The 14,445-nt window shown below is 33.7% G+C and overlaps 2 protein-coding genes across 3 annotated transcripts; one reads left to right on the top strand and one right to left on the bottom strand.

Moving 5' to 3' along the window:
• Positions 1-9,112: 9,112 nt before the first annotated feature.
• On the top strand, positions 9,113-11,962 carry LOC108692201 (coiled-coil domain-containing protein 130 homolog). The gene is made up of 5 exons (XM_018200360.1): positions 9,113-9,299; positions 10,288-10,603; positions 10,689-10,949; positions 11,456-11,588; positions 11,670-11,962. Exons 2-5 carry the CDS (start codon positions 10,292-10,294, stop codon positions 11,888-11,890), a joined length of 927 nt encoding a protein of 308 aa, XP_018055849.1. The 5' UTR covers positions 9,113-9,299; positions 10,288-10,291; the 3' UTR covers positions 11,891-11,962.
• A 183-nt stretch (positions 11,963-12,145) lies between these two features.
• LOC108692202 (ragulator complex protein LAMTOR4 homolog) lies at positions 12,146-13,441 on the bottom strand. 2 transcript variants are annotated; one of them, XM_018200361.1, is made up of 3 exons: positions 13,110-13,441; positions 12,644-12,718; positions 12,146-12,557 (listed from the first exon to the last, which is right to left on the bottom strand). In XM_018200361.1, the coding sequence occupies exons 1-3, from the start codon at positions 13,143-13,145 to the stop codon at positions 12,315-12,317; spliced, it is 354 nt and encodes a 117-aa protein (XP_018055850.1). In that variant the 5' UTR covers positions 13,146-13,441; the 3' UTR covers positions 12,146-12,314. The 2 variants fall into 2 exon arrangements, with proteins under 2 accessions (XP_018055850.1, XP_018055851.1); XM_018200362.1 differs by lacking the exon at positions 13,110-13,441 and adding an exon at positions 13,018-13,061.
• Positions 13,442-14,445: the final 1,004 nt, after the last annotated feature.

The following is a 14,445-nucleotide window of genomic DNA, read 5'->3' on the forward strand; positions in this document are numbered from 1 at the left end:
GAACGCAATTGGTGCGTTTGAGTCGAGCATTGAAAGACAAACGGCCGCAATACAACGAGAGACACGATAAAGTGATTTTGCAGCATGACAATGCTCGACCCCATGTTGCGAAAGTGGTCAAGACATACTTGGAAACGTTGAAATGGGAAGTCCTACCCCACCCGCCGTATTCTCCAGACGTTGCTCCCTCTGACTGTCACTTGTTTCGATCAATGGCACACGGCCTGGCTGACCAGCACTTCCGGTCTTATAGAAGTAAAAAATTGGATCGATTCGTGGATAGCCTCAAAAGATGATCAGTTTTTTCGACGCGGGATTCGTACGCTACCCGAAAGATGGGAGAAAGTAATGGCCAGCGATGGACAATACTTTGAATAAATGTATAACCAGTTTTTTACAATAAAGTCTCGAATTTCGGAAAGAAAACGGCGGAAGCAAAGTTGTATACCTAATATTTTCTACGTTTTCATAATCCTGCATTACTAAAATTTATGCTTCTATATTATCATTTTTATTATATTTTGAGTAGCACTGATAATTATATATTGTATTGTAAATAATAATTGTATTATAATTGTAATATCGAATTGTATAAAGAATAATACAATAAAGAATAATATTTAAAAAGTTATTGCAATTTTATTAGCAAAATATTGGGAGTACAAATAAATTTCCGCCGTTTGCAAAAGATGGCGCCACTAATAAACTATAGTTAAAATTGTTTGATGTAAAACGACATATCGTAAGATTAAACATCTGGCAACATCATAATCTTAAAATATTAGCGATTTTGTATCAGCATCATATATTTTTTTTTGTACAAAAATGTCGAGTTTTGAGCCGAATAAGCGTCATTTGCGGGAATTTTTACTTCTTTAATTTGAAGAAATCTGCAGCTGAGGCTCATAGATTACTTGTAGAAGCATATAGTGATGCTGCCTTAAGTGAGAGAAATTGTCGTGAGTGATTTCAAAAGTTTAAGAACGGTGAATTTGACGTCGAAGACAAAGAACGTAGCGGAACCGAAAATGTACGAAGACACGGAATTAGAAGCATTATTGGATGAAGATTCGTGCCAAATGCATAAAGAACTTGCTCTTACATTAGGAGTGACTCAACAAACAATTTCATATCGTTTGAAATCATTGGGAATGATTCAAAAGGGAATGATTCAAAGAGAATTGGGTTCCATATGAACTGAAGAAACATTGAACGCCGATTTTTCACATGTGAAATACTGCTTGCCAGGCATAAACGAAAGGGTTTTTTTGCATCGTATAGTCACTGGTGATGAAAAATGGATCCACTATGATAATCCAAAGAAGAGGAAATCATGGGGCCACTTGGCTTGCTTGAATATCGATAGCCAAGCTGAATATTCATAGAAAAAAACTCATGTTGTGTATTTGGTGGAATCAGCTTGGTGTCGTGTATTATGAGTTGCTCAAATCGAACGAGATCATTACTGGGGTTTTCTACCGAACACAATTGCTGAGATTGAGCCGAGCACTCAAGGAAAAACGCGCCCACTATTACTCCAGGCATGACAAAATTATTCTCCTGCATAATAATGCTCGACCACATGTTGCGACGCCGGTCAAAATCTACTTAGAAAACTCAAATGGGAAGTTCTACCCCACCCGCCGTATTCTCCAGACATTTCTCCTTCCGACTACTACTTGTTCCGAATGATGACGCATGGCCTGTCTGAGCAATACTTCATATCATATGAAGAGAAAGATACCAAAAATTGTATCGGTGATTGGATAGTCTCAAAAGATGAAGCGTTCTTCCGCAGTATCCACATGCTATCAGAAAGATGGGAAAAAGTAGTGGCTAGCAATGGCCATTACTTTGAATAAAACGTTATGTACTGTTCTTTCACAATAAATGCTTAATTTTTAATAAAAAACGACGAAAACTTATTTGTACTCCTAATACGTTAAAATAATTAGACATAAAAATAAAAAAATTAATTAAAGATACAATACTTACAATATTTACCTGCAAAACGGGATATTAAATTTATTAGTAGTTCATTTGTTTTATGGGTGAGTATACTTACAAAAAAGACCGCCGATAAAATTGGCGAGAGTGGTGGAAGCCTTTATAGCTCGTTTTTTGTTAAATTATATTTTAAATTAATAATGTGAGAAAGAGATTGAATTTATTAAAAGTTTCTACAATTGCTAATTATAAAGATTTTGATATATACTAGTAATTATGTTCGGTAAAAATGAGCATAAAGAAAATTTGCATAAAGAAATATAACTTTGTAATTTTATAAGATATTACAAAATAAACATTATGTAACACAAAATTCACTAAATTAACTTGTTTAAATTTTCAATTTCGTTTATTAAAATTCAATAACTTTTATTTACATATGTAAGAGATGCGAAATTAAAATTTTTTTCGTTCAAGGATTAAAAATCCCTTCTATGAATAGTCGGCACGCTTCTATCCTGAAGATTTAGTACAGAGACGAATTTATAGCGATTGGAAATACCAACGTGCACTGATGCATATCAAAAGCGTTGTACATTGTTAATACCACCGGCAGTGTATGTTTCATCAGGCGAACACAAGATTCACCAAATGTGAACCTTATTACCGATTTATAATACTGGTCGATATCATGGTCGCATCCAATATTTGAATAATAGTTTTGTCATTTTCGACTGTTTGCATCATTTATGATTTTCGAGAAATCAATCCGGTTTGAGGTGACTGATTTTCACTAGAAAGCACAGAGAGAGAATGGCAAATTATATCACGTGATTGCATCACATCCAATCAGGATGTCACGGGGTGACCAGTTTTCTCCAATCTCTTTGGAGCTTGTCCAATGCCTTTGGAGCTTTGATGCCCAATCAAAGGAGACGAGTCACATGATGTAGTTTGCCACTCTCTTCCTGTAAAACTCTTTAATTTTTAAGCTCTTTCTTCTTTATGCTTTTTTGGGATACAAACGGTCACGTTTACTCCGATTTTATTGCGATGGCTTCCTTTTCGAATAGTATGAGTAAATATATAATGTAAATACATAATAAAAACTTAAATATTAAATATTATAATATTATATTATAATATTAAATATTATATTACTATAGTTTTAATTTAACCTCACTGTTTCATTGGACATTTTTCGCATGACTTCTTCAATGTAATTTTTTATTTTCGTTCTGTCTTTTTTTTATGTTCTATCAATATTAATTCGTCATCGTCACTTGATGACGATGATGTCAAAAATTCCATGAATACATATAAATCACTCATAAAATCAAAATTGACGCTACAGGTTGGATATCAATTTTCAGATGAAGGCTATGCCTGACTACGGTCCACTTGCTGCTACGAATGTTTCGAAGCATTTTTTGATTGGTCAGATAAAATTGTCAAATGTCAATATTCATCATGAAAATATGGAACAAAAACAAGATGGAAGCGATAAGATAAACAGATAGACCTTAAATCTCTATCGAATTCTTTCGATTTTTTTAAGCAGGGATGTATCATTTACAAAGATCTTATCAATTGTAAAATTGAGAAGAAAATTGCAGCATAAAATGACAGGCGTACTATTTTTGCAGTCATCTTACCTAAATGGCATACCCGCACCATGGCTGAATGGAACTTGACGACCAGGTCCAATCAGAGGAGACCAGGTCACGTAATGCAATTTGCCATTCTCTCCCTGTGAAACTCTCTAGTCCGATAATGTGCCCAATCCAGCCTCATTTCTTTTGGCAACATTTTTTGATGGTCTTGTTCATATAAGTTCGATCTCTTAGTCTCTATTCTCCATGATCTCAAATTTGACTCAATACGAAATACCGCATGCGTATAATCTCGAGTTTGACATCAGATATAAAAACAGTACCTACGCCATCTACATCTACACAATTCCTCTTCTGGTCTTTTCCCGCTTGTCTATTGTATCGAAGCAAATATTAGGTGTACAACTTTGCTTCCGCCGTTTTTTTTCCGAAATTCGAGGCTTTATTGTAAAAAAACTGGTTATACATTTGATTCAAAGTATTGTCCATCGCTGGCCACTACTTTCTCTCATCTTTCGGGTAGCGAACGAATCCCGCGTCGAAAAAACTGGTTATCTTTTGAGGCTATCCACGAATCGAACCAATTTTTTACTTCTTCATAAGCCCGGAAGTGCTGGTCAGCCAGGCCGTATGCCATTGATCGAAACAAGGGATAGTCAGAGGGAGCAACGTCTAGAGAATACGACGGGTGGGATAGGACTTCCCCTTTCAACGTTTCCAAGTATGTCTTGACCCCTTTCGCAACATGGGGTCGAGTATTGTCATGCTGCAAAATCACTTTATCGTGTCTCTCGTTGTATTGCGGCCGTTTGTCTTTCAATGCTTGACTCAAACGCATCAATTGCGTTCGATACCGATCGCCTGTGATTGTTTCAGGCGGTTTTAACAATTCATAATACACTACGCCGAGCTGGTCCCACCAAATACAGAGCATGATCTGGGAGCCGTGAATATTCGGTTTGGCCGTCGACATGGAAGCATGGCCGGGAACTCCCCATGATTTTCTGCGCTTGGGATTATCGTAATGAACCCATTTTTCGTCCCCAGTCATGCGATGCAGAAATCCCTTCCGTCTTTGCCTTTCAAGCAGCTGTTCACAAACGCCAGCTTCAACATCTCTCGGCTTCAATTCGTACGGCACCCAATTTCCTTGCTTCTGAATCATTCCCATGGCTTTGAGACGTTTTGAAATGACTTGTTGAGTCATTCCTAATGATCGTGCCAATTCTTCTTAATTTTGACATGAGTCTTGCTCAAGTAATGCCTCCATTTCTGCATCTTCGAAAACTTTCTCTCTTCCACCGCTATGCCGATCTTCGACATCAAAATCACCGTTCTTGAAGCGTTGAAACCGCTCACGACACATTCTTTCACTAATAGCGGCCTCACCATAAGTATTTGAGAGCATTCGATGAGCCTTAGCCGCAGATTTCTTCATATTGAAGCAAAAAATTAAAACCTCCCGCAAATGACGAGAATTTGGCTCGTAAATTGACATTTTCAATCGAGAATAACTTTATGATGCAGACACAAATCGACTAATGTTTCTATGGGGTTATGTTGACAGATGCCCAAGTTTATTGTATGACGTCTATTTATTTCGACCACCACTTACCGCTAAAGCCATCTATAGGAAAACGACGGATGCAAAGTTGTTCACCTAATACATAATTTCAAGCGTAGTGATGATTCATCTTTTAAGTTATACTTGTCTATTCGTGCACTTTCATGCACTAAACTTCTACAATAAATAAACTTGTATTAAACTAAATAATACAAAAATTAAGCATTTATGGCTCCTACAGAAGTGGCGACATTTGTCGCGCGACAGAAGTTGGCGCAATAACTAATCAACATCTCGCTTGCTCGGAAGTAATAGATATATAATTTCTATTACGCGACAAAAGTTGAACTTAATCCAACTTTTGTCGTGCGATGGAAATAATATTATACCATTTCTAGAAATTTTGCAAGACTTAAAAACATAGTATTGGTTAGTGCGATAATTTCTGCCGCGCGGCAAGCGTTGCTGTGTGCAGGAACTATTATACATATTTTTTGGTTATAAGTGTAAATAAACTAATTATAATTTAAAAAATATTTATTTACGTATTTGATAGTTTTATTTTTCAAAGTACAATACAATACAAATGCATAAATTTGAAATGGTCGTATTTCGCGTCAAAATGAATACGAATTTGCGATACTTTAGAAATCTAGTGACTTTATTATAATCTTGCGCGTAGTGAGAACGCAGGAAAAAGTGAGTGCATTTAGAACAAGCGCTCTATGAGCTTGTTCTGAATGCATCTAGTTAGAAATGATAATGAAATCGACATCGATTCGACATCTGACTGAGCACCCAATATCACAAACGTAACTTAACCTCGTAAAGACAATTTTGTCTGCGGTTAATCTTTCTTCTTGAAAAATTAATCGCAGACAAAATCGTCTTTACGAAATTAAGTTACGTTTGTGATACTTTTTCCCGGGAAGGCTCCGATTGCACATATGCATTACTAATTGATTAATTTAAAAATACAATATTCTCTTGATAAAACAGTGAAAAATTACACAAGCTGATATGAGTGATGTGTGCAATCGGATCCTCCCTTTTCCTATGGCGCACTTATTATGTGCAAGATTACAATAAAGTTACTAGATAACAAAGTATCGCGAATTGCTGCTATTTTGGACTCCACGATGCGCGATTATTCAAAACTTACATATGACTGTATTATATTAAGACTAGTCTACACACATTAGACACAAGCAAGACGATTGCAAGTTTGTTGTGAATATGAAGCATTAATTCAAAATGCAAGCTTCAGATTGGCTGTCGTAACAAACTTGCGATAGGTTTGCATCTAAGACTGGGTATATAATAAGAAAAAATAAAACCTCACAGATTAAAAATTATATCTCACAAATTATAGCTCTTTCCAACAATGTTTCTTTGTCAATTAATTGATGCCATTCTTCATGTCTATAGCCTGTTAACACGCGAAGGAAACAAAAGCCTCTTTTGCAATTCTCAATGCAGCAATCGGGCATTTTTGACGTTTTCTAACCAGTTCTAAATTTACATAAATCTATTTACACAGTCACAAACGCATATAAAGTTATAACACAATCAGGTTAGGATTGCACTTAATGTGTAGGAAGTTACATGAAATGCACTACTGAACTATTCAACATCATTTTGGTTCCAAATGCTAATTCAGTTTTTCCATAGCAATACTTTGTTACTTTGTTTAGTGACTTTAGACTACAAAGTTCACAAGCGTCGCGAGTGTTGAGAAACTTAATTCGAAACGCAAAATCGGTCTATGTTCAGTATCAATCATGAAACTTTATCCCTAGGATGGAAAGTGAAAAGTGAAAATTTTTATCATTAAAATTAATGGAGAAATTTTTCATTTTTTGTCCTAGAGATAAAGTTTCGGATTGATAATCTGAAGACTGATGGGCATCTATCATGGAACAAAATCGGAATGGATTCTGATCGGAATTATTTAATTATTCCTTAGATTTCTATTGTGTTTTCTGGGAAAAATGGAATAATTCGGAATCCATTCCAACTTTGTTCCATGATAAGTGTTCTGGCTGGACTGAATGGAGTTTCCTTACGCCTATTTTCATCAACATAGTTTAACGTTAATTTCGGTTCAACTTACTCTTTTTCTAATCTTTAGAACTATAGAAAAAGACGAAGAATAAGTTGAAACCGAGATTAAAGTTAATCTATATTAATGAAACATGCATTAATGTTCCTTTCTGATACAACATCATATAAACGAACGACTATGTCGAATTTATTGTGTGATACTGAAAAATTGTCTAACAAGAAAGACTCATCAACTGCTAGACGCTGATTCTAGCAAGTGATATATCGTTGGAAAACACTCATCGAAGTGATCACAGATATACGTCGTTAAATCTCCCGAACGAGTCCTGTGATATACAAGTATCGTTTTGAGCTGGGGACCCAAGCGGTCTCATAAATACAGAAATTGATAAGATAACGACTCAAACTATGATGTACTATTTACAAGATACAAGATAGCGATTTAACATATATGTAGACTACGGTCCTCTTGATGCTACGAATGCTTCGAAACATTTTTTTGATTGATTAATAAAATTCTTTCTTTCAATTGTCATTCAAAAGTTTCGAAACATTTGTAGCGTCAAGTGGATTGCACCCATAATTACACGCAAACGAGACACGGTGACTTCGCTGTGAAAGTCTTACGCAAAAACAGAATACAATACTTTAAGTGATTCGAGTGAACGGCATGCGGCAGTTAAAGATTAATTATTCGCGGTAGCTCCTTGTACGGGCCATAGCTTCTCGGCTCGAATTCGTGCAATTCATTCGCTTTCATAATATCAGGGATCGGCAGCTTTATAATAATCTTACGCTTGCCTCACTGATAAATCCTCCTCAGGCTGCTTTCATGTGCAGCGTAACTTGCGTCAACCAATCAAATTATATCAAATTAAATCAGCAACTATGCCTTATTTTAGTTGAGACATTTGATTGACTAATGCAACTTATGCTTACGCAAATTACGCTGCACATGAGGATGCAATTAGGGTGATAGTCCATGTAGCGGATCGTGTGTAAGCGGATTCTCATATCGACAATCACAAAATCATTCTCTTAGATCTGTTTGCAAATTTCGCAAGTAGATCTAAGAGAATGATTCTGTGATTAGCGAATCCACGATTCGCTGTATCATCCTAATAGAGGAGAAAGAAAGCAAGTGGCACATGATCTGTTTTCTATTTCTGCACTAGATTGCACTCTCTTTCTCACTTTCAACAAATATCGAACATATACCTGTCTCACTTTTTCCAAAAGTGTACACTAGTTCACCCACAGAAAACAGATTTAAAGTTTGCGCGGTTCCTATAGGCTGTGGTCAAAGTTTCGTTATAAATGCTTTGGAGCATTTGAGGACTAATTAGAAAAAAGAATTTTACAAATTGATCAGTTAAAAAAACGCTTTAAAGTGTTTGCAGCATCGTTGATCCATAGTTACCTAGTTAGTTCTTGCGTACCGCGTACCGCGCTACATATAATCGTATCTTTACACAGCTCTCGATTGAATATAGGGGATTCTATATCTTGAAACGAGATGAAAATTACAAAAGTAACGAATTTACTAGAATATTGATAATTTCATTGGTCAATACTAGTAAATTTGCTCACTTTTGTAATTTTTATCTCGTATTAAGATACAGAATTGATCTCCAGATGTATGTGTTGTGTCGACGATAATGCTGGGTTCACACTGGATCTGACGTGCATCGTATGACGCTCTGCAATCAGAAAACAGAATTTTGCTTCGTATCATCGATACAAAATAAAATTCTGCTTTCTGATTGGTTACAGAAACGTACGACGTACGTTGGATCCAGTGAATTCAGCATAACGGACAATTGGAACGCAACTTGTGTTGCCCTGTGCACGATAATATCTAGAGATATTGTAATTGGAAAGCATCTCTGTTATCTGTTCCATCTTGCATGGGATTCTAGCCTAATGAAACTCTCGTTTATTGCGCACTCAGTGTGACTAATGAAATATCTTGTCAATTGTGTTGTATTCTAAGCTATTTTGTTGAAAAACATTACAGGAGTCTATTAAAGTATTTATATCTTTTCGAGGACAGATTGTTTTTAACAACCCCAGTTTTATTTTATTTTTTCCGGCTTTAAAAAGGAATCAAGGTATAATGAACATTTATTGTAATATTTGTTGTGTATAGATACCTCATTTCAAAATTAGTGACACAAAAAAATTCTGAAAAATTATTTTTCAAAAAAGAGAAAAAATTGTTTTTAACTTTACAGAAAATTATTAATTTAAATTATTAAACTAATCAAATAATATTGAAGTAAAGTATATACTCATCAAACATAATTAAATGTTATTTTTATCATTCACATTTTACAATCCTAAAAAACCTACACCTTTTTTGTTGTGATGATTTCAATGTCTTACAAAATTATGACAAATTCAGGAATAAATTATTAAAAATAATAACTCAAAATATCATCAAGAATTTATATTTATCTTAATCAACTAAAAGGGCTAAATTTAAAATAACAGGTTTTTTTCAAACTTTGTTCATTAAAACAATCTTAGTTCTAAATGTTCTCTGTAAAAGACTTTCTTTTTTATTTATAAAAATGACACAACTATATAGGTCTTTTTAAAGAGATCATAACATTTTGTACATATCAGTGAATATATGTATTCGTCAACATACATGACATTTTAATATCACTTCTTCTTTCCAAAGACTGGAAGTGGATATGGAATGAAAAAGGTTGGAAGAGGCAAATATCCAGCAATAAATGAAATATCAGGCTGATGTATAGATATTATATATTTATATCTTGTAGAAGAGGTTATGATTTCTTTAAAAACTTAAGTACGATATTAGTGCCATTTAACAAATGGATTGTGAAATTAAATTTATTTTTAATTTATTTTTGATGATTGATAATCTTTATATCTAACTCATTCATGAAAATGACTAAAATATTACAATTTTATATTCATGCTACTTTTTAAGTAAGGGAACCATATAAATTGTAATAGTAGCAAGAACAAATTTTTTTATGATAATTATTACTCAATATACATAATTATTTATAACCAATGTTGCTAGATCTTTATGTTTCTAATTGATTATATTTAAATAAATTATAGCACAATGGGAGAACGAAAGGGAACAAATTTGTACTATCCACCAGATTATGATCCCCATGCTGGTGGTCTTAATAAATTCCTAGGTACTCATGCATTGCGTGAGCGAGCTCGCAAAATACACATGGGCATTTTAATCATACGATTTGAGATGCCCTACAATATATGGTGCAATGGATGTGGAAATCATATTGGCATGGGTGTTAGATATAACGCGGAAAAAAAGAAGATTGGAATGTATTATAGCACCCCACTCTATCAATTTCGTATGAAGTGTCATCTCTGTGACAATCATTTTGAAATAAAAACTGATCCTGCTGTAAGTTACTTTTATAATTACAATTGATAATGCAAATAAATTATTGCTTCTGAAATATTTGCTAATATTTTTATTGTCTTTTTAGAATCTGGATTATATCATAGTGAGTGGTGCAAGACGTCAAGAGAATCGATGGGATCCTAAACAGAATGAGCAAGTAGTACCTGAAACAAAAGAAGTCTCATGCAGATTGTATGACGACGCAATGTATAAATTAGAACATGGTATAGAAGATAAGAAAGTAGCCAAATCTCGAAATTCAGCACTGGAAAGTGCAATAGCCTTAAATGAAAATATTTGGAAAGATGATTACAGTTCAAACTGCACAGTGAGAGCCTTATTTCGGGTACAGTTATCAAATTTAATTTTATATTATATAATTTTTTCATAAAGTATATTTAATTTTAAAAACAAAATAACTGATGTAAAAGGAGTAATTGAGAGTTTGGACGGTGAATAATGTGCAAAAGATAATATATAAGTAATATTAAGACAGACTTTATAAATTAAATATTATTTAATTTTATTAACATAACATAATTTTATTAATTCTATTCTCCATGCCACTCCAATTTAATCATGTCGCGTAGATCACTGATGATAGTAATTTTGTTCGCGTATATAAATTTGTTATATATAAATTTGTTTTAAATATATTTTATGATTAAAAAAATTACCAAAATTATAAGGAAGGTTTACTTATCAGTACGTCATCATTATGTATTTATATTAAAAATTATTTTATAATTACGTTTCTTTTATAAACGAAATACCAAATGGCTCGAAAATCACTGGCACGCATGGAACATGTTAATATGTATTTTCACTGATTATATACGTTTCATATTACAGGATAGAAAAAAGGAACTTCAGAAGAAGCAAGCTGAAGATCATGCATTACTTAAAAAGACTGGATTAGATATTAATTTAGTAAATGAACATGAGGATGACATCAAACTAGCAAAATTATTGACTCATAAGAAAGGTGTTTATTCAGCACTTAAGCAAACTAAAATGCACATTTTCCTGTTACATATTTATGCTTTCACGAATGCTTTCTTTTTAGGTGCAAGGAAGCAAGATGGTGTGGAATTGAAACGGTTAGTTTCGATTATACGATCTAAAAATAAAAAAAAGATGTCTTCTTCGAATAATCGATTAAAACTACAAAGCCAAGAATCACTAAAGACACAGGAAATAACGAATAATGCTATTATCTCCAAAATTAATAGTTCAAGTATATCTCTGGTCAATTATGATAGTTCTAATACCGATAGTGATACTTAGTATTTTATCTTTCTCAAAATGTATGTACGATATGTAATATATATTTGTAAATATAACAGATTACGAAAATAATTTTTCTTGCTTCTATAATTCTTCCCTGAATCTAAATGTATAAAATCAATTCAAGTTCCTCCACTGGTTCAAATTGTGTAATTTTTATTTTTCTCTATATATAAATCAATTATTTAAAAAATTTACAATTACAAAGAGCTGCTTTTTCTGCAGCTAATATTTCTTATAATTACATTGCACTGATTTCATTCTTAAAATACATATATTTTTAAAGATACATAACAGTGAATAGAGATTGCAATAATCAATAAATCTCTTGCAATAATCAAAGAAATTGAATTTGTGTCAGATATCAAAATTTACAAAGAATACATTTATTGTTTTATAGGCTTTATTAGGTTTATTATTGTATCTAAAGATCGATGATAGATTGCTGTTCCACGATTGCTGTAATCTGAGGTGGCAGTTTTCTCTTCACTACATAAATCTTCTTATTGGAGAGACACACGACATAACAATGATCCTTATATTTGATTGATATCTTTTCAAAAGGATCGTGCAATGGAAATGCCTTAGGATCAACTTTACTCGTCAGTGTTACTAAACTACTGATAATATTTGCCACTCTTTCGTCATTTTCTAAATCTCCTCCAGACTGTAATACAAACAAAGACAGAATAACAGAAGATTCTATTTGTTGTTACAATGAAAAGAAGAACATCACTAGAAATTGTCTCTTACTGTTAATACAGCACCATCCTCAGTTAATATCAAGTATCCAATTTGATCAGGTATACGCTCCAATGCCAACATTTTCTATAACAAAAAGCTTGTTTTGAGACCTATTCTTTATTGTTACATCAGAATGTATTAAAATTTTCTATCTCATTTTCGTCAAATTTCAAATATAATATCTTTCATTTTAAATACAACAAATGTACATGGGTGTGTAACAATTCAGCCATTAAAGAATAGACCTTTAGTTCATGACATAAAATTTAGAGAAAAATAAACAAGAAAATCAATAATGTTAAATAAAAGATATTAAGACATAATTATCTCTCTCTCTCTCTCTCTCTCTCTCTCTCTCTCTCTCTCTCTGTTTCTTAATTTACTTTGTATGTATTTTAACTAATTATATATATCGAGCTTATTCTATTCTACGCATAGAACAAACAATGAAAAACGAAAGAACTAATCAGCTTACGTGTGATGATAGCGTCAGTGAACGATGAAATGTCATGTATACAATAAATTAAGATGAATACACGTCTCAGCACTGACGGAGTAATATTAAAGAGTGTAATAAAAATACGTTCGAAAACTTCCCGGGAAATTATAAAAGGCACTCTACTATCTAGCATGATATAAAGTTCATGGTAGAAATATAATTTCAAATTCCTCATCAGGATGCACTCAGATACCCAGAAAACGTTCTGATTCTTTTTGAGTGCCTTTATTGGGTGCTAGGTGGAACATTCAGATTCCTATTTTATCTACTCAGGAGGAAAAACCGGTTCCTTGAATGTGACATGACGTTGAGGGTGACACATTAAAGACTTTCTGTGCAATCCCAGCATGTCAAACATGCTGGGATTGCACAGAAAGTCTAAAATTTAAATTTCAGGTTATGCTTGTGTGTTATAACAAAGAGAAACCTAAGAGAGGACATGACGGCCCAAAACCTGTAACCGCAAAATGCTGCCGCGCACTGCTGTCCTCTGACAAAGTGGATGTACCAAATATCGCTTTATCATCTCCAGCCTTGAAAAATGGATGTTGCTATGTAGTTTACATCCACTTTATCAGAGGGCAGTAATGCGCGGCAGCATGAGACTATATTGTGGCTGCTGTGGCGCTGAGTGTGTCTGAGCGCTATCGATGACTGACAGCGAAGAATTGGCGGTTAAAATTTGCAAATAAATGTTACTCATTAATTCTGACTCATAAGGTTTAATACAAACTCAAATAATTGTTTACAACGTACAGATTACAAAAGTAGAGACGTGATTGCATGTATTTGACGGGTTGGATCGCATTATTAGGATACGAAAAACTAAGAAAATCTACAATATAAGCATTTATCTGATGACACAAGCAGTTTCCTAATGACATGAGCAATAACCGATGTCGATCTCGCAATGAACATAAAGGGAAGATTAATCTTATCGAGCATTAACTTAAAATCGCTGAGACTTAAAAAAGGTCCACACGCAGAATGCCATGACATCAGAGAGAGAGAGAGAGAGAGAGAGAGAGAGAGAGAGGAGAGAGAGAGAGAGGAAAGGAAAATCAGAAAAAAAAGAACTGACTCGAGCACTGCAACTAATGCTTGCAATGTCACAGTATTCTCTTCTCAAATGTAAAAGTTAAGGAAAGAAACACTGATTAAATTATTGCTAGAACAAAAATAACAGAAAATAAAATTAAATGAAATAAACAGAAACTTATTTATCGCTTAATGTAATATTGCGCGAATTAATCCTTAAATCTAACAATCTTTCGCTTGGTTGCTGGTCCAGGACATGTCTTTGATTCACATT

Source organism: Atta colombica, unplaced genomic scaffold, assembly GCF_001594045.1.
Source record: "Atta colombica isolate Treedump-2 unplaced genomic scaffold, Acol1.0 scaffold65, whole genome shotgun sequence".
In the NCBI taxonomy this organism is placed as follows: Eukaryota; Metazoa; Arthropoda; class Insecta; order Hymenoptera; family Formicidae; genus Atta; species Atta colombica.

What these genes read in the sequence shown, in the direction of transcription:
- LOC108692201 (XM_018200360.1), top strand. Translation starts at nt 10,292, where the DNA reads ATGGGAGAACGAAAGGGAACAAATTTGTACTATCCACCAGATTATGAT. An exon ending in AAATAAAAACTGATCCTGCT is followed by an intron (nt 10,604 to 10,688) that starts GTAAGTTACTTT and finishes TTGTCTTTTTAG; the next exon opens with AATCTGGATTATATCATAGT. An exon ending in CAGTGAGAGCCTTATTTCGG is followed by an intron (nt 10,950 to 11,455) that starts GTACAGTTATCA and finishes TTCATATTACAG; the next exon opens with GATAGAAAAAAGGAACTTCA.
- LOC108692202 (XM_018200361.1), bottom strand. Translation starts at nt 13,145, where the DNA reads ATGACATTTCATCGTTCACTGACGCTATCATCACAC. An exon ending in CACTGACGCTATCATCACAC is followed by an intron (nt 12,719 to 13,109) that starts GTAAGCTGATTA and finishes TTTTTGTTATAG; the next exon opens with AAAATGTTGGCATTGGAGCG. An exon ending in AGGATGGTGCTGTATTAACA is followed by an intron (nt 12,558 to 12,643) that starts GTAAGAGACAAT and finishes TTTGTATTACAG; the next exon opens with TCTGGAGGAGATTTAGAAAA.